Source organism: Vicugna pacos, chromosome 3 (genome assembly GCF_048564905.1).
Source record: "Vicugna pacos chromosome 3, VicPac4, whole genome shotgun sequence".
NCBI lineage: Eukaryota > Metazoa > Chordata > Mammalia > Artiodactyla > Camelidae > Vicugna > Vicugna pacos.
In genome coordinates this window covers 120,339,196-120,362,844 of record NC_132989.1, presented here as the reverse complement: position 1 = coordinate 120,362,844, position 23,649 = coordinate 120,339,196, and the positions used below count along the sequence as shown (strand labels likewise).

Here is a 23,649-nt window from a genome sequence, read left to right as displayed (position 1 = left end):
GCCATAGGCAATACACCGGTGAATGACTGTGTTCCATCAGAGCTGTTCACACAAGCTGTGGGCTGGGTTTGAGCTGTAGTCCATACTGAGCCAGCTTCTGTTCTGATGGCTTGTGATCAGTTTCAGATCTCTGGGGTCTGTTCCCGCAGATACCTCCCCTGGCGCCCTCTTCCCTCACTTCCTTCTTTCAGACTAGGCTGATTTCGTGTAGAATTTTGTAGGGCTGATGGTGACAAAGTGCCACAGACATGGCTTAAAATAACAGACCCTTATCGTCTTCCAGTTAAAGCTGTAAGTCTGAAGTTAGGGTGTTGGCAGGGTTGCTCCCTTCTGGAGGCTCTGAGGGAGAATCCATCCACGACCCCAGCATCTCTGGTTTGCTCACAGTCTTGGTGCTCCTTGGCTGGTATGTGCGCCCCACTCTGGCTGTTTCACGGACCTCCCCAAACTGCACATCCATCCCTCTGTTCAAGTCTCCCCTCTGCAAGGACACCAGTCACACTGGATCAGGGCCCACCCTGACGACCTCGTCTTAACTCCTTTACCGCTGCAAAGACCCTATTTCCAAATAAGGTCATGTTCTGGGGTGTTGGGACTTGCGCATCTGTTTTAGGGGCCACAGTGTGACCCCTGTGCCTTGAATTCTGCAATCTTTCTGTGATCACTCATTAGTTCCAGGAGGTTTTGTTTGTTGGTTGGTTGTTTCTTGGGGATTTTCTATGTAGGTGATCAATCACGTCATCTGTGAACAAAGACAGTCTCGCGTCTTCCTTCCCAGCCTGTGTACCCAGTCTGTATTTCCTTTTCTTGTCTCGTTACGTGAGCTGGGACTTGGAGTAGGATGTTGCAAAGCACCCTTGCCTCATATCTGATCACATTGAGGAGTTTCCCTTCTGTGCCTGGCTTGCTGACCGCTTTTATCATGAGTGGGTGTTGCGTTTGTTAGATGCTTTTTCCGCATCTATTGATCTGGTCATATGACTTCTCTTCTTTAGCCTGTTGATGTGATGAATTACATTGATTTTTTTTTCCAAATGTTGAACCAGCCACACAGTCCTGGAATAAATCCCCCTTGGTCATGGTGCAGAGTCCTTTTTGTATGTCGTTGGGTTCAATTTGCTGATACTTTGTTGAGGATTTTTGCATCTGTGTTTACGGGAGGTACTGCTCTATAGTTTCCTTGTGTGATCTTTGCTGGTTCTGATCAGGGTAATGCTGACCTCTTGGAATGAGCTAGGGTGTATTCCCTCTGCTGCTGCTTCTGTCTTCTGGAAAAGATGGTAGAGAGTTGGTATAATTTCTTCCTTAAGTGTCTGATAGAATCTACCATTGAGCCCACCTGGACCTGGTATTTCAGGAGGCTGTTAACTTTTGACTCAATGTCTTTGATAAGCACAAGTCTGTTCAGATTATCTATTTCTCCTGGTGTGGGTTTTGGTAGATTGTTTCTTTCCAGGAATTGCTCCATTTCATTTGGGACATATTTGTATTCCTGTTATCCTCTCGATGCCCATGGGGTGCCTCTTCTTTCAATTTTGATATTAGTAATTTGTCTTTTTTTTTTTTTTTTGGTTCACCTGGCATAGAGGTTTTTCAATTTTATTGATCCTTTTTTCAAATAACGAACCTTGGAGTTTTTTGCTTTTTCTTTTTTGGTTTCCTGTTTGCGGGTTCACTGGTTTCTGCTCTGGTTTTTAGTGTTTGTTTTCTTCTTCCTACACTGGATCTGGTTTGTTTTCTCAGTTTCCTAAGGTAGAAGCTTAGACTGTCGATTTTAGATCTTACTGTTTTCTGATATTTACGTTCAGTGCTGTGAATCTCCCTCTGCACATTGCTTTTACTACATCCCACCCATTTTGATAAGGTGTATTTTCTTTTTCATTTAGTTGAACATATTTATTTTCGTAAATCACTTTTTTTTAAATTGAAGTACAGTTGATTTAAGATGTTGTGTTAGTTTCTGGTGTATAGCAAAGTGATTCAGTTTTATATATATATGTGTGTGTGTGTGTTCTTTTGCAAGTTCTCTTCCATTGTAGTTTATGACAAACTACTGAATATAGTTGCTGTGCTGTACACTAGGACCCTGTTACTGATCTATTTATCTAGTTTACGTGCAGTAGTGTGTATCTGCTAATCCCAGGCTCCTAATTTATCCCTCCCACCTACACTTTCCCCTTTGGTAACTGTAAGTCTATTTTCTGTGTCTGTGAGTCTGTTTCTGTTTTGTACATAAATTCATTTGTGTCCATTTTTTAGATTCCTTGTATAAGTCATACCATATGGTATTTTTCTTTCTTTCTGACTGACTTTGCTTAGTATGATAATCTCTAGGTGCATCCATGTTGCTGCAAATGGCATGATTTTATTCTTTTTTATGGCTGAGTAGTATTCCACCACAATTTGTTTGTCTAGTCATCTGTCGATGGACATTTAGGTTGCTTCTATGTCTTGACTATTGTAAATAGTGCTGCTGTGAACATTAAGGTACGTGTCTTTTTGAATTAGAGTTTTCATCTTTTCTGGATATATGCCCAAGAGTGGGATTGCTGGATCATAGGGTAGGTCTATTTTTAGTTTTTTAAGGAACCTCCAAACTGTTTTCCATAACAGCTACACCTGTATACATCCCCACCAACAGTGTAGGCGGGTTCCTTTCTCTCTGCACCTTCCCAAATATTTTTAAGTTCCTTTTGAGATTTCTTTGACTCGTGTGTCACTTGGAAATAAGCTGTCTAATCTCTGTGGGTTTTTTTTTTTTTGAGATTTCCCAGTTATCTTCCTGTTATTTATTTTACTACTAGTTTAATTCCACTGTGTCCTGAGAGCAAATATCACGTGACTTAAATTTGTGAAGGTGTGTCTTGTGGCCCAGCATGTGGTCTGTCTTGGTGAGTGTTCCAGGTGAGCTTGGGAAGCCTGTGTGCCCTGCTGCTGTTGGGTGAGGTTGCTGTGGATGTCCCTGCATCCAGTTGCTGGGTGGGGCGCTCAGCTGTGTCCTGGAAGGCAGGACCTCCCCCTGCTGGCCTGGCTGGCTCTGGTGGAGGCCGTTGAAGTGGCCCGGCCACTTCTCCTCGCCGTTTTGTCAGTTTCACACCATATAATGTGATGCTGTTTTGAGAGGTGCAGACATGTCAGGGACTGTCGTCGTCTCAGCGAACTGACCCCGCGGTCTACACAGGCCCCTCTTTATCCCGGATCGTGCTCCTTGCTCGGGAGTCAGCTCTTCTGAGAGCAGTGCGGCGTCCGCTTGCTTTTGATTACTGTCAGCTTCTGTCTGCTTACCTTTAATCCACATGTCTTTATGTTTAAAGTAGGTTTCTTTGGGTTTGAATCTTGTCCACGCTGACAGCCTCCTTCAGTTGGTGCGTTTGGACCAGTGATTCTCATGTGGGTTGTCGGTCAGTTGGGTTAGTGGCCGCCGTGCTCGTCACTGTTTCTGCACGTCGCCTTGCTCTTTGTCTCCGTTCTTGCTCCTGCTCGCTTTCTCCCTTTACGGTTTTAAGTGAGCGTTGCACGGTCCCGTTTCCTCTCCTTTCGTAGCACGCCAGGCATCCTCACAGTCTCACTCTTCTCGGCGGCTGCTCTGGAGCCCGCGGTCCAGGCAGCTGCGCTCTGCTGAGTTTTGCTTACTGGGCTTCCCGGGATGGCGTGCTCGCAGATGGAAGGGGTGCGGTAGCTGTGCGTCGAGCAAGTCTGTTGGCACCATTTTTCTGGCACCACATCGTGTCTCTGTCACATTTTTGTAATTCTCACGATATTGCACACTTTTTCATTACGCTTGTCATGGTGATCTCTGGTAGCGAACTCTGATGTTGCTACTACAGCTTGCTGAAGGCTCAGGTGATGGTTAGCATTTTTTAGCAATAAGGTATTTCTTAAGACATGTTCATTGTTTTTTGGCATAAGCGATTGCACACTTAACAGATGGCAGTGTAGTGTGAACGTAACTTCTGTGTGCACCAGGAAGGCGGACGACCGTGTGGCCCACGTGCTCGCAGTACTCGCTTTACTGAAGTCGTCTGGAGCTGGACGTGCAGTGTCTTTGAGGCCTGCCTGTTGCAGTCACGAGACCCAAGACCACTTTCACACCCCGCCCCGCCTCAGAAGGAGCAGGTGCCTCGAGATCACAGAAGACTCCCAAGTCCTCCCCGCCCGCTTCTCTGGGGCCCACGCTGCAATCCTGCGAGTAACACGTGAAGTTACGTGGCCGAGTACGTGTGGTCATTTCAGACAAACTGGTATCTGCCAGGTGGATTAGGAAGGGGAAAAGTGGAGGTTTATCCACCTTCACTCAGTCCTAGAGGCTCTTCCTGCCCTGTCGGTCAGAGTTTCTGACCTCTCTCGGTCTCCTCCCTGAAGAACTTCTTTTACACCTCTTACAAGGCAGGACTGCTGGCCACAAATTCCCTCAGTTTTTGATTATCTGAGAAGGTCTTCATTTCTCCTTCACTTTTGAAGGATAATTTTCAGGTACAGAATTCTAGGTTAGGTGTTTTTTTTTTTTTTTTTGGTCTCAACACTAAATATTTCACTCCATTCTTTTACTGCTCGCATGGTTTCCAAGGAGAAGGTAGATGCAAGTCTTACTCCCTATAGTAATGAGTCTTTCTGATTCATTTCAAGATTTTTTCCTTTGTCTCAGATTTTCTCCAGTTTGAATATATTCCTTGGTGATTTGGGGGCATTAATTCTGCCGCCGTTCTCTGAGCTTCCTGGTTCTGTGATTTGGGGTCTGACATTAATTTGAGTAAATTTCAAGTCTTCTTCAAATTTTTTTTTGGTTCCTCTCCCTTTTCTCCTTCTGTGTCCTCATTATGTGTGTGAGACACCTTTTGTATGCCCCATGATTCGTGGGCATTCTATGCTGGGTCCTTTTTCCCCAGTCCTTTTTTCCTTCGCTTTTCAGTTTTAGAAGTTTCTGTTGATAAATTCTCAAGTTCAGAGATGATTTCCTCAGCTGTGTCCAGTCCACTAGTAAGTCCATCAAAAGCGTTCTTCATTTCTGTTACAGTGTTTTTGACTCTAATGCTTCTTTTTGGTTCTTAGAATTTCAGTCTCTCTGCTTATATTCCCCATCTGTTCTTTCATTTTTTCCCAGTAGATCTCAGCATTATTGCTCAGAGTTGCTTCAAAGCCAGGTCGGATTCAGTCCAACATTTTTGCCATATCCGAGTCTGGTTCTAAGTTTACTCGTCTTCAAGGTTGTTTTGGCTATTTGGAGTTCATTGAGATTCCACATGCATTTTAGGGTGGGTTTTTCTATTTCTGTAAAAACGTCATTGAGGTTTCGATAGGATTGCACTGACTCTGTAGATGGCTTTGAGTGGTGTGGGCATTTAAGAGTGTTCGTCTTCCAGTCCATGAACGAGGATGTGTTTACATTTATTAACATCTCCTTTAATTTCTTTCATCAACATTGTGTAGTTTACCTATCCTTGATAATCTCAAGACTGGACGGTCACGGAGTGTCATGATCTGGCGCAGCGTCCTTATCACCCAGGGTGGCTGCGGAAAGCCAAGTCCCAAGTCCCCTTCTTTCTGCAGGGCATCTGGAGGACTTTCCTAGCAGAAAGTGGGGAATGTTTCAGACCTCTCAAAGTCAGACCAGGTGCCACAGGATCAGTACTCGTAGTACGTGGTTGAGTGCTGTTTTGAAGAGTGACTTCTCACGCTGCCCTGTTGGAAGTGAGGTCCCTCTGAGTGTGTTCGCCTTTCACGGAGGGACGTCCTGTTCTAAGATGCTCACCGTTCAGTTGGTTGGGAAGTGCTTTCACTTAATGCAGAAGCAGGAATCGGGGGCTCCACACCGGGGGCCCTCTGGATCACACACGTCGCCTTGCTGGTGCGCGGGGGGGATGGGGCAGCAGGGGATGGCCAGGCGGAGCCTTCTAGAACCTCTGTCCTTGAGCAAGCCCCAGTGGCCCCTGCCCGTGCCGGCCTGGTGTGGGGACGCGAGACCTTGCTGCCCATCCCGTGGTCCTGGCTGAGTCTGCTCGGCCTCCTTGCAGCAGACGCCTCAGCGCTACCGCCCGGAGACCTTGTGGCCCTGCTGGCGGCAGCAGCTCCCTCGTGGGGTCGCATGGGCTGCCGCTCCGGCACTGTCTTTGCCTGTCTTTGCAGACCGCGCCACTCCAGAGCCACGTGCGCCGACCCCTCGGCCGGGAAGTGCTTGGTCATGGATGCGGACGACGAGGCGGTCCTGAACCTCATTGCCGAGTGTGAGTGGGACCTGGGCAACCCTCCCGGGAGCACGAGCTCCAGCCAGAAGGAGCGAGAGGTCAGCTTCCAGGGCTCCCAAGGTAGGCTGCTGCTCCACGGAGAAGGTCGGCGCGGCCGGCCTGCCCCAGATGTCAGTATCCGCCAGCTTGAGGATGCATGGTGGCATCGAAAACTGACCTTTCGTGTAGCCTCTCCCTGCGGTCTTGGTGCCCCAGGAACTACCAGTGACTTGGGTCACAGGTTGTAAGCGGAGAAGTCAGTGTATCTGAGGCGGGCCGTCATGCTGCATGGCAGCCCCAGTCATAGTCACAGACGGTGAGGAAATACATCCTGTGCCCGGGGGCTGAGCCCCCGCTGGCCGCAGGCAGCCCCTCCCAGCTACTGCTGCGCATGGGACTCAGACCCAACTGGGCCGCGGGCCTGAGCTCCATGCCCTTCGCTGGGGGCTCTTTTCCCAGGACTTGTGTGTGAAAGTCAGCCCTGTGGCTGCCGCCGGCTTCCTGAGAGCTTTCCCTGAAGACGCAGCAGGCTGAGTCCTCCCAGCTACAGGGTCACCTCTGCCCACCGGGACCCTGCTGCTCGTGGGACCGTCGGTCTTCCTCCCGCCGGCTCCTGTCCTGGGGGGTGCGGCGATCGTGGTGGTTCAAAGTGGCATTTCCTGAAGGCGGGTGATGACTACCTCCTCATGTGCCCACGTCTCTCCCGCAGTTTCTCTCCATGGCCGTCCCTCCGCGTCTTCTCTTCCGCGTCTTCCTGGAGTTGAGTCACACGAGCTCTTCCTGGTGATTGAACTCGAGCCCTTTCTCAGAATTAGTACTGCAGGGTGTCTCCGTTCCCGCTTGCCTTCCACTTTCCTAACAGTGCTGCGGAGAGAAGGCTTTTGAAGTCAGGGCACCATTCTCTCTCTGGCGGTGCATGCTGCGTGCTGCTGCCTTTGCTCAGGGGCAGGTCGACGTCCTGCAGCTCAGTGCTCAGGCCTGAGCTCCGTCCTGGAGTGAGCTCGTGGATATGCTGCGAGCGTGCGGGTGAAGGTGTCCGTCCCCCATGTGTACCCGGTCGTGCCAGGGCCATTTACTGGAAAGATGGTCTTTTTCTCCCTTAATCACCTTGGCACGCTAGTTAATCCAGTTGGCCACAGTCCCTTTCTGCATTCTGTTGGCCGTAGCGTCTGCCTTGGTGCCCTGCTGAACGGCTGCTCCTGAGTCGGGCTAGGTCCCTCTCCCCGGGCCGCTGCGGGTTCAGTCGGGACGGCTGGTGCTGTCACTCACCCAGCCGTCTCCCTGCTTACCCGATGTAAGGAACACATTTAACAGGTATCATTTACTGTCAGAAACCCAAAAGGTAGTTTTTAATGGAATAACATTTTAAAAATGTTTTCAATGTAGTAGAGTCACGGCGTCCGCTGAGCCCGCTGTCGGCGCAGCACCAGTGTGGGGACTCCCGGAGGAAGGGCCGCGGGAAGACGAGCGGCGCCAGGGGCGTGTGTGCGGAGCTGCAGCTTCAGGACCCACGCTGTGGCGAGCCCCCTGCGCAGCCCTTCCCGCCTCGCCCCGGTGAGCACCTCATGTCTGCCGACGCTGTGACGCTCTCCCCACTCCTGATCGTGGGTGGGTGGGTGTGCAACTCTCAGACGTCTCCACGTCCAGCTCCCTGGTCTGGAGGTGCTTCGGTGCTTTCCCGACACGCTCTCACTCACACACGTGTTTTCTTTTCAGTGCACACGTGGGCCAGGTTACCATGGCAGCTACATTTTAGAAATTAAAAACAAGGGAGATTAGAGGGAGGGTGTAGCTCAGTGGTAGAGCACATGCCTAGTATGCATGAGGTCCTGGGTTCAATCCTCAGTACCTCTGTTAAAAAACTAATTAATAAACCTAATTACCTCCCCCTGCCAAAAAAACAAAAACAAGAGATGTAACACATCACTTCTACTCACAAAAACAAGAAAGAAAAAAAAACAAGGGAAGTTAAATGAGAAGTTCATCACAAGCCCTCGTGGCCCCAGGTTTGCTGGGAAGCCCTGTAGGTGGCCGTGCTCACGGAGAGCCTGAGGGGCTGGGGCGGGACACAGGCTGAGTCTTGAAGAGAGGCCCGGCTCGGGGACAGCCTTGTGGGGCGGATCTCAGACTCTGGTGCCTGCACGGTCCGCGTGTAGGACGGTCCCAGAGCTCCGGCTGAGGGGCTTCAACAGGACCTGCCGGGGTGGGGGGGACGGCCCTGGTTCTTGGGGTCCTGGGGAGGCGGTTCAGCACCTGGGGGAGGGAGGGTCTTTAGTCTCCTGTAGAAACAAGCTTCTAAGTTGACTGCAGTTTGCAAATTTAAAGTTGTTCACTTGGCCCATCTTTGTTTTACATACTTTTGGCCAGAAAACATAGTGATTGGTCAACTTGTTTGTTGGTTATTGCTTCAGTCTTGTCACCTTTTGATGGATTTTCCATATTTGTGCATAGGTGTCCACACACACACACTCGCCGGCACCCGTACACACGTCTACAGTCACGCGCATCAGTGCACGCACGCACGCAGCTGTTGCTGAAGTTGCAATGCTGGTCCCTGAGCCCAGAGAGCCTGGCGGTGAGGGCGCCGCCCCTTCTTTGTTACAGACTCCGTGGACGACGACGACCCAGCCCTTTCTCAAAAGTCAAGTTTGTCGACACAGAAGGTGTTAAATCCATTGCCTGCTGCCGAAAAGCACAGGAAGCGAAGAATGCCTGGTGGGAGGTTCCAGGCACCTGCGGACCAGGAGTGTCTGAGCTGCCTGGAGGCACCCGACGGGCCCTCGAGCCTTGAGAGTCTGAGCAGGAGGAATGGTTCCGAGGCGTGGAGCAAGGGGACCTTCTCTCACCCAGTGGCGTTGGAGCCCGGGCAGCAGGGGCCCCCCAGCGCAAGTGGCTCTGGAGAGGTGAGCCGAGGTGTGAAGGTGGAGGGGCCGCTGTCCTTGGTAACGCCACGGCGTCTGTCCACGGTGTCCACCGTGGCCCCGAGACGCGTGCAGCCTTTAGACAGCGCTCGCTAGTTTGTGCCTCCCTGTTTCGTTGCAAGTGTGCTCCAGTGCCACCAAGTGCCTTGAGGGGGGGGTGTCGTCACAGAGGGGTGCTTGCTTGCACAGCGTCCTCAGCCAGTCACCTGTGGCCCTGTTGTGAGCCACCCACAGGGGTTGTGGCCAGTGGCTCCGTGGCCCTGTTGCTGGCAGAGTGGGAGACTGAGAGCCTGTCACGGCTGTGGGCGTGAGTGAAGACCACCTGGTGGACTGGCAGCGGCCAGGCGCCCCTGCCAGACCCCGAGCTTGCGGGGAGGGGGGCGTCCTGCCAGGTCACCCGTTTGGCAGAGACACCAGCGGGCAGAGGAGCGGGAGCGGGACCCCGCCGAGAGGGGCGAAGTACCCTGACAGGGCTGTGGCCTGGGGAGGACGGGGGTACAGTGAGGTTGGTGAGGGTGGCTCTGAAGTTGGGCCGGAGCTGGAGTTGGAGAAGAACCCGGGCCGTGGCAGGCACGGGTCCAGCCCTGGCTGCTAGTTGTAGGCGGTGTGTGGCTGCTGGGCCGGCCGCTGTGGGCCGTGGGGCAGGTTCCACTTTAATTTAATGACTAGTCTGGCCGGCAGTCATCCATTGGCATCTTCGGTCTCATAATTGAGGGGAGGAGGGAAACAGGGATTGCCTGAGTCGGGCAGGTGCTCGGGCCTTTCCTGTCCCATCACCCTGTCCCTGGATGGATGCTGCCCCATGCGGGGCTTTGCCTGGTGGACTGGTCCTGCTGTGGGGTTGGGATTTTGCAGGTGGGGGTGTTGCCTGGGGCACCCACTCCGTGTGCTGTGAGCTGGTGGTGATCGTCCCCTTGAAGAGGGCAGGTCGCATTGCTCAGGTGGAGGGCAGAGGCTGTGGCTGTACCGGGGAGCGGGGTCCAGCCTGGGGGCCTTGGCTCTGCCTCCTGCACCCAAGACTAAGCGTCCAGGTGCAGCTCCTGATGGGGGAGCTCGCACAGATACTCGCTGGGGTGCTCTCAGCCTCAGTCTTCTAGGGCCAGCAGCCAGGCCTTTGCGTTACCATGCCGACTTGCTCCCTGGGCGACCCTGGGCAGAGCAGTGCCCCGTCGTGGGCCTGTATTCCTCATGCTCACGGTGCTCCTGTGGGTGGCAGGGATGGTGGGGGTAGGGGCCATCCCAGCTCGGGCGCAGGTGGCTCCCACACTCCCTGCAGGGTGTCACTGCTGTTGCACACGCTATCTGGGAGAAGAGCCCTTTATCTGTCCAATGGTGGTGAGGGACACCAGGCTGTGCAGGGGGCTTCGTCCCCAGCACTGGCATCACTGGCGTTTCCTCCATCCCTCACTCCCTTCCCAAACCGCAGCTTCTAGGAAGTGTTCCCAGGACACTGGGAAGTGGGCGGGAGAGCGGGAACTGTTGCCCTTCTGAGGTAATTCCTTAAACATGGTAAATAATTTCTAAAGGGAGGAAAAGTGAGCATTGACCTGAGCGCTGGCAGCTCTGGGCCCCGGCGTGGAGCCATGACGGTCCTGCCCGCGTCCCTGAGCCCTACCACCCTGGCCACCCTCCCTCTGGCCCTGTGTGAGGATCTGTCACATTCGGGGCCTTCTGGGCGTGAGTGGCCTTTCAGACGAGGACTAGCTCCACGAGGCCTCTGTTCTCCTGGAATTGGTGTTGGCTGGTTCTGGAAGGCCTGGGAAAGCTGCGCTGGAACCACTGGTTTCGTGGCTGTTGGACTCAGGTGACGGGTCAGCCATACCTCCTGGGTAGGACATCGTCTGCAGGTTGAGGCGTGTGGACAGCCTGTCACGTGTGGGTGGTGGACGGAGCATCAGCAGGATGCACATGCGGGCGGCGTCAAGTCTTGTGTACGTCAAGCTCCGGTGGTGGGAGCATAAAGCCAGGCTGTGGTTTGTCCCATGTAGGTGTGTCCTAGGCGGCACTTGGCCGCACCGCCCGGGATGAAGCCCACCCTGGAGGTACTGGCCCTGGAAGCCCTCCTCGACCTGGTGGACCGATACTGGAGTGGCTGCAGGTCCCTGCACAGCAACGAGGTGTTCCTTGGTGAGTGGGGGGCCTTCGGCCCAGTGCTCTGCGGGCAGGTGCTGGACACTCACTGGTGTCACTGCCTCTCTGTGCTGCAGGGAGCATCCTGATGGTCCTCGCAGTGGTGGGGCTCTTGGGGTGGGGACGGACAGACACGGGGCCTCTACGGGACCTGTGGCTGCTTCCCACCTGCTGGCCACCGGCCTTCCCAGAGGCGCCTTGTCGACGGGGGTGTTGGCGCAGCTCTTCACGGGTGTCTGCCTCCCCTTGCTCCGTGTTTACCCGGGGACTTGGAGAGGTTAGACAGCGGCGGCTGTGCTCTCGGATCCTCTGAGCACTTGGCGGACTGAGGGCAGGGCCCCGATGTGCTGAGCTTTTGGTGGGAATGAGCTGAGGCCCAGGAGGGTGGTCCCTCCCCAGCAAGGACTCGGGGTTGCTTCCGCCCAGTGCCTGGGTGCAGGCACGCTGGGTACCCGCCTCCAGAGTCGGGAGGTGCTGCATCCCTGGGGCCACCTGTTTCTCTGCAGCCTGAATGCAACCTTGCATGTCCCGGGGGAGCAGGTACCTGCCAGCTTAGCCACACCAGGGGCTCCTGAGCCTCCACTCAGAGTTGTGGCCCCTCAGCTTCTCCTGGAATCAGGGCATCAAGCCCGTCAGTCCCCCCATCTCAGCACTGGTCTGCATTGCAGTCGTGGGACAGAAGGTGCTGTCAAAGAGAACGTCCAACAAGCCACCTCATCCTGGCCTGTCCTGAGGGCCCCTTGCTGTCAACAGCGCTGTTGCTCTGCTCCTGGGTGTCCCCGCGTGGGCTGGGTGTGAAGAGGCCTCGCGAAGAGGCCTGCACCGTCTGGACCCTTCCACCTGGCCCCATGTCTGTCAGTGCTTTGAGGCGTGGGGCCTGTGTGTTGAAAATGCATTGAATGATATGTGTATACTCATCCTTTCATCTCATAATATTCATAATATTTTATTCTTACTCCTAGCTCAGGCAAGACACATTTTGTCGTCTGTTCAAGAATTCACAGCCACTCAGGACAGTTCCACAACTGTGAGTGAGGAGATCAGCTACCTGACTCTGGAAAATAAGTCCCTCTATGGCCACCTGGCCGAGCTGCAGCAACAGCACAGCGTGAGGATGCGCGAGGTGGTGTCGGAGCTCGGCGACACTCGGAGGGAGATGGTGAGCCGCCCCCGGTGTGCATCCCGTGAACTCACAGATGGGGTGGAAACGCCGCTTTGACGGTACAGGCGAGGGTAGCCGCTTGGCTCTGCACGTCCCCTTCCAGCTGGCTGCTGCAGCACAGGTCCCTCCTGCCCTTCCAGGACACAAACCCCCTCACCCCAGGCTGTCCCCCACCCCAGGGACTCCAGCTGCCCCTAGGGTGTTGCCTGACTGTGTCCCCCAAGACTGCACGTGACAGTGACCGCAGATAGCTGCTTCCTGCTCGTCTCTGCGCGGCCCCTCCTGGGCAGCGGCCATCTGTTCTGAGAGAGGCCAAGGGGAGAGGACAAAGGGTGGAGTTGAGCTTAAGGCGGAGCTTCTGTGGCCAGTGTTCCTCGGCCCAGGCTCCCCAGGCCACTGATGAGGAGGTCCACTTAGCTGCGTGGCCCTGGGTCCCTGCTGCCGTCCTGCCTGCACCAGCCAGCGGGGGACCCTTGGTGTCCTCTTGGCCCTGTGGGAACCTCGCCACCAGGTGGTGCCCAAGGGCAGCCGGAGCCAGCACCCTGGACTTGGTGGTGGAGCCGCATCCTGGCCAGGCAGGCGCCTCTCCAGGGCCGACACTCGTTAAGTGCCTGCCGTACAAAGAGGAGATCCCAAGTGAGCAACCTAGTGTCACGCCTTGAGGAAGTAGAGAAAAGAACAAACCAGAACCGTCGCAAACGGAAGGAAGGAAGTAACAAAGATCAGAGCAGAAGTCAATGGAGCAGGGAAACAACAGGAAGAAAAGCAGCTAGACCGAGTTGGGTTTTGAAAAGATACAAAGTCAGCAAACGCTTCCGAGGCCCAGAGGACAGACTCAAGACCAGAAACAGCACAGGAGACGCTGCGGTGGAGGACGCCTCCGAAGTGAGGAGGGCCAGAGGATGGTCACCTGTAGGCACGTGGAGAACCTAGAGAGACACGGGTAGATTCCTGGAAACACGCAGCCCACTGAGGCTGCGCGGAGAAGAACGAAGCCTGAACGGACAGAGCACGCTGGGAGACTGGGCAGCAGTCAGCCTCCCGCAGAGAGGCCCGGGGCCAGGTGGCTGCTGGCCTCGTTCTCCCAGACATCCGGAGGACTAGCACTCACTCTCCTCAAAGTTTCCCAGAAAGCAGCAGTAGAGGGGGCACTTGCAAACTCATTTTATAAAGTCAGCGTTATCCTGTCACCAAAGCCAGAGTTACCACAAGAAAAGAAACCTACAGGCCACTGCCTCCGGTGAGCAGAGACGTCAAGATGCTCCGCAGAGTGCTCGTGGACCAAGTTCAACAGCACGGCAGGAAGGCTGCGCACCGCCACCAGGTGGGGCTTCCCTGGAGCGCTGGCTGGTTGAACACGTGCAGGCGCATCCAGCACGTGGACCTGTGGAAGGATGGAAACCACACAGGCATCTCAACAGATGCAGCACAGCCATGCATGATTAAACCAGAAAACAACAAAGCAGGTGTAAAAGAAAATGTCCTCAACACGATAAAGGCCGTTTGTGAAGAGCCCTCGGCCAGCAGGGAGGAGGCTCCCTGGCGCGGCCTCGTTAGTGATGTGGGTGACACCAGAAACGCAGGCGACGGAAGCAGAAATAAACTAGTAGGACTGCATCGAAGTAGGACGCTCCTGCAGAGCCAAGGGAGCCGTGAACAAAACGAGAAGGCAGCCTGCAGATGGGGAGAAGATATTTGCAAAGCACGTGTCTGATAAAGAGTGTCCAGAATGTGCAAAGAACTCGGGCAACTCGAAAGAAAAAAACAAGCGTGAACGGATAAAGAGCGTGTGGCGTGTGCCGGCGGGACGGATGTTCTCCGCTTCACGGGGAGGACATCCTGCCTCTGAGCAGCCCGGACGGACCTGGAAGGCCTGATGCCAAGTGCAGTGACTCAGGCGTGGCAAGGAGCAGACTCACAGGCACAGAGCAGGGCGGGGTCCCCAGCAGCGGGAGGTGGTTCTGCAGGCCTCGAGCATGGACCACACTTAGGGAGAGGCCCCGAGTCCAGGAACCTGCGGGAGGGCCAGACGTGCAGACGACAAGGTGCGCCTGAGCTTGACCGAGCGCCGGTCCCTCGGGTGTGTGCTGCGTGTCGCGTCAGCACGCACCTTGAATGCGCGCAGCCTGCGGCGTGAATACCTATGCGTGTGGTGGCTTGACATTTTTACTCCCTGATCACCGTGGTTGGGTTTTATTGTATGGAAACTATTTAGGGTGTTCTATTATTTTACTTTTATTTTTACTTCACAGCAAAAGTAAATCTGATTCACAGAAGTGTTGTTTCGTGGTGAGAACGCGCACGGCATCGGGGTTGGGCGCATGGGCTGCGGACTTCGGCTGCCTGGGTGTGGCTCTGGGCCCGAGGCCAGCACCACCCTGCTGAGCAGGCCTCCTGGTCTCTTGTGGCCCTCGAACCTCAGCGCCTCTCCACCCCGCCTTCCGCACGCTGCTGCCACCTGGCACCTGCCTGCGCTGCCCCCTTTGACCTTGTGCGCTCTCCTGCCTCATGAGACTCGGCGCAGCCACCCCACTTTCTTCCACTAGTATTTTTAGACCTTTTTCTGTCCTTCTAATTTACTGGTGCAGTTACATTTAAAGTGGGTTCCTTTTAGGCAGCATATAGCTGGATGTGTCCTTTCTGTAATTAACAATCTCTGCCTTTTATTTTCAGTAGCCTTTTAAGAAAATTAATTAAACTAAAAAAAAAGGTTCACCCATTTCTTTCTTCCTTAACCTCTGCCAACCACCTGTCTCTCCTTTGTATCCATGAGCTTGGTTTTGTTTTGTTTTCGATTCCACATGTGAATCTGATCATATGGTATTTGTCTTTCTCTGACTTACTTCACTTGGCTTAATATTCCAGGTCGAACCACGTTGCTGCAAATGGCATTATTTCACTCTTTAATGGCTGACAGGTATTCCATCGTATAAACACACAGCAGCCTCTTTATCCGGTCCTCTGTCGATGGACACTCGGGTTGCTTCCGTGTCTTGGCTCTTGCAAATAGTGCTGCTGTGAGCACTGGGGTGCACGTGTCTCTTTGAGTTAGGGTTTTGGTTTCCTCAGACAAGTACCCGGGAGTGGGGCTGCTGGGTCGTGTCGCAGTGCTGTCGTCGGGCTTCTGAGGAACCGCCAGACCGCTCTCCCCGGTGGCTGCAGGGCATGGGGCCCTCTTCTCTGCGCCCGCGCCAGCGTCCGTCACACAGGCCTCCGTGAGCACAGCCGCTCTGCCGGGCGTGAGGAGTCGTCGCGTCCTGGCTTTGCTTGCTGTCTAGTAGCGACGTCGGGCGTCTTTCATGTCCCCGTTGCCCGCCTGTATATTTTCTTTGGAAAAGTGTCTGTTCACATCCTCTGTCCGTTTTTAAATCAGATTGTTTGGCTTTGGCTGTGGAGTTGTGAGTTTCTTGCGTATCCTGGACAGTGGCTCCGCACCAGACAGGCAGTTTGCAGACAGCCCTCCCCGTCTGCAGGCTGCCTTTCGTTGTGTTGACAGTTTGGTTTGTGGTGCCGACACTTTCTGGTTTCTGTTGGGCTTCTGAGAGGATGCGCCGTGAGCTGCGCGGGTTCTTGCCCCTGGGTCGGGCTGTGTGTTGTGCGGAACGAGGCGCACGTGGAGCGATACGTGTTTACACCGAGTGGTCTTTCCGGGTCAGGCCTGGCGCAGCGGGGCTGCCACATCTGACTCGGGGCTCTGGGGCTGCCCAGGCTGTCGCTTGGGCAGCTGTGCACGCTCACCTCGTTGTCCTCGGCCGCATGCCACGTGGGAGGCCTTGCGACCTGGCAGCTGGTGAGGAGAGGCCCCCACAGGCTGTCGTCTGTAAAGTGGGAGTGAAAGGGGGACGAGGCTGAATGTTGGTGCTTGTGGTTTTGTCAGGAAAGAGGTCCCACGCAGGCTTCCTTTCAGAGAGAAGAATGACAGTGAATGAGTGGTCTGTGCAGCGGGGGTGCCAGTGCACACGAGGACTGCAGCCCCCGGCCTGGGCATGGTTGCATGCAACGCATCGTCCCCTGGGAGGTCCAGGACCACAGGTCCAGACAGATGGGTCCCTGATGCCGTCTGCACAGAAGTGTGGCCGTGGTGGGCAGTGTGAGTGGCTCTGTCCCACAGGGTGGCTGGGGGCCACGGGACTGGCCAGCCGAGAGGCCCTGCCATGGATGCAGTACAGAACCATCCCAGCCCCAGAGCCCTGCTCGGCACCTCCTCGGGTCTGCCCTTTGCGGGGACGCCCCTTAGTTCTGAGGGCCCGTCCTGTGAAGATGGGACTCCGTGGTTGTGCGTGTGTGCTGTGTCACGTTCGCGAGGCCCCGGTGCCCAGGGTGCTCTGGAGCCGTCCCAGTGTGGCTCTGAGCAGAAGTGGCCTGTCTGCTGCTGACCACCCTGCTTGGCTGAGATCTTCCTCAGGACCTCGGGCCCAGCCCCTGTCCCTTGGAACTCAGCACGTCCCTGGGAGACAGGCCGTCAGGTGGCACTGGCCAGGCAGACAAGGGTCGGTGAGCAGGTGGGGTGTCCTGTCGCCTCGAGGCTGAGAGGCTCACTTCTGGTGGAAGCCCTGTGCCTGTCGGGTGGCCTTGGTCCCCTCCTCTCACTCTGCTGTCCCATCAGCATCTGGGCGTCCCTTCATTCACCCAGGACAGGGGAGGAGCTTGGGCCGCAGCTCCCCGTGACGGCAGTGGCTGGTGTGAGCCCTGTGTGTGCAGCACGGGTGTGGAGGGCCCACCCTTGACCTGCTCCTGGGTGGGGAGGAGGTGCCAGGCCTGGCTGTGGCAGCCAGGGCCTTCCTAGAGGAGGTGGAGCTGAGGCAGCCACCCCTCTGAGGGTCCCCGAGCCCGGCCTGGGGCAGCATGTTGGCGGGGAGCGGTGCCGTGAGGCAGGCTGGCTGCCCTTCCCTCCAGTTTGGCCGTCGTGGTGTGTGAGTCCGTGAGCCCCCCCACCCCCCACCCCAGTGCTTTTGGTGGATTCGTTGTGCTTCTGTGAGGTGGACTGAGCTGCCCTGTCTGTTCTGTGCCGGGTCCGCAGGACCAGCTGAGGCAGCACCTGGACCGCGCGCTGGAGGAGAGCAGCAGCCTGAAGTCGCTCTTGCTCAGCGTGAAGGAGGTGGCGAGAAGCGCCGACCCACCTGCCGCGCTGAGCGTGCAGATCGCGGGTGAGTCGGGGGCGCCTGTGCGTGCTTCTCGGGTGCCAGAACCGCTCTGGGGCAGCGCGGGGAGGCGGTGGTGGCTGGGCTGCATGCTTCTCTGACCCCCGAGAGGCCCTTCTGCTCCTGCTCCTCCCGGACCCTGTCTTCACTGTCTGGGGTGACGTGGGGACACGTGGCCCCAGTGCTTCCTGCGTTCTTGCCTCTTGGGGACCTGAAAGACAGATGGTGAGTGTCTGGGGCAGGAGCACAGCCCCGCGAGCCCCTGTGCGGCCACCTGCCTGTCGGGTCCCCTCAGCCCCTCGCTGCCCCGTTGGCTGTTTCACTGAGTGCGAGAGTTCTTTCTGGCTTTCTTTCCCCGTTTCTTCACGACATTGTCTCTCGCGAAGTCGCTCTTTGTTGCTCGAGCCCTGCGGCTGCCTCTGGTTCTCTGATCCGGCTCTGGGCTTCTCTTGTTCCTGGTCTCGTTGAAGCGGTCGGTGGGGCCTGGTGTGTCCTGGGACTGGCTTCCATCGTCTGAAGGGCGCCCCGTGCTTGGTCCACACCGTGTGGGGCTGCCCTCGTCCTCGGCCTCCAGGAGCCCCAGATAAATGCAGCGCCCCCTGGGGTCATCCAGGCCCTGTCCCCCTCCTCCCTGCTGTCCTGTCCTGCTGGACCCAGCCCCTCACCAGCCTGTCTGCAGTGCGGCCCTGATCCAGGAGCCCTGGCGGGTGGGCCTCAAGGGGTCACCCTGCTCTCCCCTCATGAGAGGGGCCAAGCATGCCCCGTGACAGCACGGCTGCCCACTTGGCCTGAGGGGTTTCCTGTGACAGTGGGGACACTGGGCTCTCCGTCCTCAGGTCTGCCGGCCCCTGCTCCCCCACAGATGTGGACACCACGCAGGACTCGTGCCTGCCTCGTGTTTGGGGTCTTGAGGCCACCTTGTCACCAGGTGCTGGCCTGTCGTCAGCAGGGTTCTGCTCCTGGTGCCTGACTGACGTGGGGGCTCTGGGCGCCTCCCCCCGTGGGATGCCTGTCATCAGCCCTCAGGTGCGGGTTGGGGTGGGTGCAGACTCTCAGCAGTGTTTTCCCCGCTTAGCGCTTGGAGGACGTGCCCCGTGGCTGCTGAGGACCTGCTGTTGGTGTCAGGTCCCCTCCACCTGTGACCTCTCCCCGGCTTGTGTTGTTTCTGGTGTGGAGTTGTGCGGTGGCCTGTCTTCCTTCAGAGTTTTACGTGCCCAGCAGCCAACAAGTGTTTCTTCCCCTCTCAGTTGGAAACCCAGAGAGAGACAGGAGACATGTGGATGGGCCCAGGGGCCCCAGGGTCTTCTTACCGCCCCTCCCCAGAGCCGTGGGCCCTGTCAGGCTCTTCCTGGAGGCCTGGCTCCACCAGCAGGCAGATCCGGCTCAGGGACCTCCGGCGGGTGCCAGGCCCACCTCCACCCGCGTGCCCTCCCCGCGCCCCTCAGGGTGTCCGGAGGCAGAGTCCCATGGCTTTGCCCCGGGAGGGCTGGCGGGGGCTGCTGGCGGAGCAGCTGGCTGTGGAAAGGGGGGGATGGGGGCTTCCTGTTCGTGCCTGGTGCCCTTGCCAGTGTCCTTCCCTGCGCCCCAGGTGCCCTTTAGACTCTGGAATGGTTTCAGCTTTCAAGATGTGAGTGAATGTCACTGGACATCACTGTTGTCTCCCTGCAGGACTGCAGGCGGGTGTGAAGAGCCTGTCAGGGGAGGTGGTGGAGCTGAGGCAGCACCTGGAGCATGACGACAGGGTGCAGGAGCTCACGCAGCTGCTCCAGGAGAGCCACAGGTGCTCCCGGGCCCGCTGCCCCCAGCGAGGTGCCATCCGCTTGCCTGTGCCCCAGCCATGTTTGCGGGCCACCACAGGGCAGAGCCCCCGTTTATTCAGAGGCCTGTGTGCTGGGAAGTGGGTGGAGGCTGCAGAGGTTAAGCCGGCCTCGAGACGGGCTGTCTGGCTGGGGATGGGGTGCAGGCTTGGGAGCCCTGGTTCTGTGGCCTCAGCGGGAGGTGGGCCTGTGGGCAGCGCTCTGCCCCCCACCTCCCTTTCTCTCTTTTCTCCCCCCACACCCTCTCACTCTTGGAGCTGAGGCCACCACACCCGCCCTGGGGGGGTGGGTGCAGTCTGGGCACAGGCGAAGCCAGGCCATGACCTTACAGGGGTTGAAAGTCACCGCCCCTTGGGCCCCTCACAGCACAAGTGACAGAGGGAGGGGCTCCTGGGAGATGACAGCCAAGAGCCAGTCAGGGGAGGGGAGGGAGATGGGACACAGGCAGGGATGGGGGGGCCCCGTGGGCTTGATGTGGACAGGGCAGGGCTCAGAGACTCTGAGGGCAGCGGGTGGGTCCCCCTGGGGGCTCTGCCTGGCCCGGGCTATCCCGGTGGTCCCAGCAAACAGGGTTTGTCGCTGGGGAGACCCGCTCTGTGGACACAGTGGCCCTGCTTTGTCTGTCGCTGGTGATGCCATGCGTGTCCCTCAGCTCGTGCTGGCTGGGCCAGTGGGGCAGCCTGGCGAGGACAGGCTGGCAGAGGGCAGCACCACCCCACTCCTAACCCCCCTGCAGGGAAACACGGTTCACGGGCCGGGAAGTCAGAACTTCCAGTTATGCTGTTCCCGTGTCAGAATTACCAAGAGGCTCCTTTATGTTTGAGCAGGAAGTAGAAACAGTTCAGTCTCCAGACCTTTTCTAGAATTGGAACATTGTTTTCTTGCCATAAAGGCAAGAAGGCAGTGGTGTCCTTCTCAGGAAGCCCATGCTGGGCTGTCAGGGGCCTCGTGATTCCACGGTGCTGAGCCGCGCCTGGGGGTGTGTGATGAGCGGGCGGGGTCCCCGGGGGCTGAAGCGCTGCCCCCTGCCTCCCCCAGGTCCCTGGTCAGCACCAACGAGCGCCTCCTGCAGGAGCTGGGCCAGGTGCGGGCGCAGCACCAGGTGGAGGTGGAGCAGCTGCACTGGAGCTACAAGGAGCTCAAGAAGACCCTGGCCCTGTTCCCCGCCGGGGTCACCAGCCCAGGCCGACGCTAGCCCTGCGCTCCGTGCTGTGCCCGCAGTGCCTGAGCGCTTGGGGTGTGTTTGGGGCCTGTGGCTCGGTGCTCTGAAGCATCCTAAGAAGACAGGCTTAATCCAGGCCCTTCACGTTGAGACAGACAGATCAGTCGTTTTTCATCATGCAGCTTGAGATAAAAAATGCTGTATTTTTCTGCCTGATGTGCAAGAGAGCCACGTGGATGAGAACAAAAGAGCTCATATGGGACAAGCAGTTTTGTTTAATAAACTAACACGTCCTGAAAGGGCAGCTCCTTCATTGTGCCCGAGTGTCTGGTGGAATTCTTCTCCAACGTGCGTTGAGCACCGTGGCTGGTGAGCAGGGGCTCTGAGTCCCGAGACGTGATGAGGAGTAGCCGGTTGTGCAGAAGACTGTGGGTGGCGTCAGCGTCCCCGAGAGGGCTGTGTGCCCAGCCCCGCCCCTCTCTTCTTCGCGGTGCATTTCTTAAGTTACGTCCTCACCGGGCAGTGGGTTTCGGGAGCAGGCCGCTGGATGAGGGTGCTCTGGAGGCCGGTGGGGGGTGGGGTCCCTGGCCTCCCTGGTGTCCCTGCTGGTCACCTCAGTCATGGCAATGTTTTTGTAACTTTGCGGGGAAGTGTCATCCCAGTTGTGGCGGGGGTGGGGGTGGGAGGAGGTGGTGGGGGTGGGTTTTTTCATCATCAGATTTTTTTTTAACTTGCAGAGTTCCGTATTAATCCCTTTTAAGTTCATAGAAACGTAGCTGTTTGTTTCTCATTTGGGTTTTGTTGAGCTTCTTGGGCCCGAGTTTCTGTTTTTCATCAAATGTGGAAAAGTTCTGGCCACCATTTCTTTGTATTTCTTACGTGACCCAGTCTTCCTGCTCCCCCAGGACCCCAGTGGCACCGTCAGACCCCAGGACTGGTCCCCGCCCTGAACTGGGTCTTGTCCCCTTGGTTCTCGTGGCGCTTCGGGTCGGGCTGCCTCTTGTCGCCCTGCTGGAGTTGACTGGTCTTTGCTCCACACACCTGCTCTGCAGCTGGGCCTGTGCAGTGACCTTTAATTTCAGAAATGATACGTTCCTTGGTTCCAAAGTGATGTTTGCTGCTTTTCTGTCAGCTTTTATTTCCCATAATGTTCGTGTTTCATTTCACTTCTTAATTGTATTCCTAACGTCTTTACTACAGGTAACTTCAAGTCATCTGCAAAGCGGTGATACCAGCTAACCCTCCCACTGGCAGGTACGTGGGAGCGGGTACGTGGAGTTACCCGCTGTCTGCGCTTCCAGCACTGAGGGTCACGTTTTTCATCCAGAGGCACCTGCCCCTTGTGGCCTAGGGCTGAGCACCTGCTCAGTGTGTCGTCCGCCTGGGTTTCCCAGGCTCCTCTTCAGCTTTCCCCGTTTCCCCCGTGGATGCTGTTCCGTCCTTGTTTGCAGAGCTACTTATAATGCTGAATACTAGTGCTTTGTGGATTACATTTGCAAAGAGCTTCCCTCGTCTTCACATTTTAATCGTGTCTTGATGAAGAGAAAATTTTAATTTTAATAATAGTGTATCAGTCTTTTCCACGATTACTAAAGAATTTTAGCCTGAATTTTTGAAGATCTTTCTGTTTGTGGTCATCAAGGTATTCTGCCATGTTGTCTTCAGAAAGACTTTAGTTTTGTCTACTTCGAGTTTTAGGTGCACAGTCTGCTGGACTTGACTCCTGTGCGTGTTGTGAGGGCTCTGCCCCGTGACCTCCCCCTTCACTGATGAGCCTCTGTTGTCAGAGATGACGTGTGTCCCTGTCCGTCTCTGCAGGGCCACACTCTGCGGCTCGAGCCTCCCACCCCACGTCAGGATGTTTTGGCTGTTTTTGACCCTTTGCATTTCGTAAACTTCAGAATCAGCCGGCCAAGGTGGGATTTTGTTGGAGACCGCGTCGGTCAGTTCGGGAGGACCTGACTTAGCGGGGTTGCACGCGGCGTGACGGAGGGTCTGTTCCACGTGTTAGGTCTCCTTTCATGCCCACAGGTTGCAGCTTTATCATCATCTCCATGGGGGCTCGGGTACCTTTAGTATCTATTCCCGGGTTTTCCTTATTTTGTGATGCCATTTCTAAAAGATACATTTTTAAAAAATTGTTTGGATTTTGTTTTTCTATTTGTTCCTAATAATTCACATTTCTAATTATTGGTTGCTTTTATTTGGAAATATAATTGAATTTTTGTATGTTAATTTTGTATGCTGCAGTCCTGTTAAACTCTTAGTCTTAATACTTCGCCTGGAGCTACACGGGCCTTTGTAGGAGGTCGTGTTCCCTGTGAGTGATGTTTTCTGTGCAGCCCTTTACTCTGGGGGTTTATCTTCTCTTTTCGTTTTGTTCTGAGTTTTGCTTTTCCGCGCTGGCTGGCGCCTGCGGCACCATCGTGGATTATAGGTGGTGACAGAGTAGGTGTCTGTCTTATTCTGGGTGTGAAACCAAAGGGGAGCGTCCAGTCTCTCAGCACTGAATTTGCAGTAGGTTTCCTGCGGACGGCCTTCACCCTTCAGTTGTGAATTTGCTGAGAACTTGTCACCTGTGAATGGACACTCTTCTGCCACTACTGAGATGACTGTTTGGCTCTTCTCCTTCATTCTGTTCATGGGGCTAATCCCAGCACATCTCTGGGGCAGGCACCACTCAGGGAGGATGGAGCTCTCCTTGCAGACGTGCTGCTGCACCTGGTTTGGGGGCGCCTTGTGCAGGGTCCTGTGTCCCAGGTGTGCCGCTCCCTGCCTCCTTGCTGGAGGGCCTGCTCCCAGGCCGCAGTGAGGGTCGGGTGGCTTGTGACCGGGCAGTCCCGGGACGTGTTGGCTCTGGGGAGGAGCTCAAGGCTGTGTCTCCAGGGTCGCGGGCCCAGGATCCACCACTGATGCTGCTCTGGTCAGGTTCGTGCCATCACACTCCCTATCCCTCTGCTCCCTCGGAGAATCTGAAAGGTCCTAACTGTCCCTTCCCTGAGTGTTGGGTGGGGCATCTCAGGAAGTCACCTGGGCCTGGAGTTTGACTTCTGACTTGAGTCAGTTGAGTAGTGGTTCTGGGAGGACGTTCTCAG

The 23,649-nt window shown here is 55.9% G+C and overlaps 1 protein-coding gene across 7 annotated transcripts in view; it reads left to right on the top strand.

The window, feature by feature from the left end:
• The window catches only part of CEP72 (centrosomal protein 72), a 30,406-nt gene extending 7,657 nt beyond the window's left edge, over positions 1–22,749 (top strand). For 3 of the 7 annotated variants that reach the window (XM_072958906.1, XM_072958908.1, XM_072958910.1), the window contains 7 exons: positions 6,124–6,302; positions 7,608–7,775; positions 8,826–9,124; positions 11,131–11,269; positions 12,235–12,431; positions 17,455–17,581; positions 18,525–19,187. In XM_072958906.1, the coding sequence (XP_072815007.1) occupies positions 6,124–6,302; positions 7,608–7,775; positions 8,826–9,124; positions 11,131–11,269; positions 12,235–12,431; positions 17,455–17,581; positions 18,525–19,174 (1,759 nt within the window). In that variant the 3' untranslated portion in view covers positions 19,175–19,187. Of the gene's footprint in view, positions 1–6,123; positions 6,303–7,607; positions 7,776–8,825; positions 9,125–11,130; positions 11,270–12,234; positions 12,432–17,454; positions 17,582–18,524; positions 19,188–19,243; positions 19,356–20,430; positions 20,868–21,754 lie in introns of those variants that run through there. The other 4 variants (XM_031676911.2, XM_072958911.1, XM_072958909.1 and 1 more) reach the window with 4 other exon arrangements.
• The last annotated feature ends 900 nt before the right edge of the window (positions 22,750–23,649 follow it).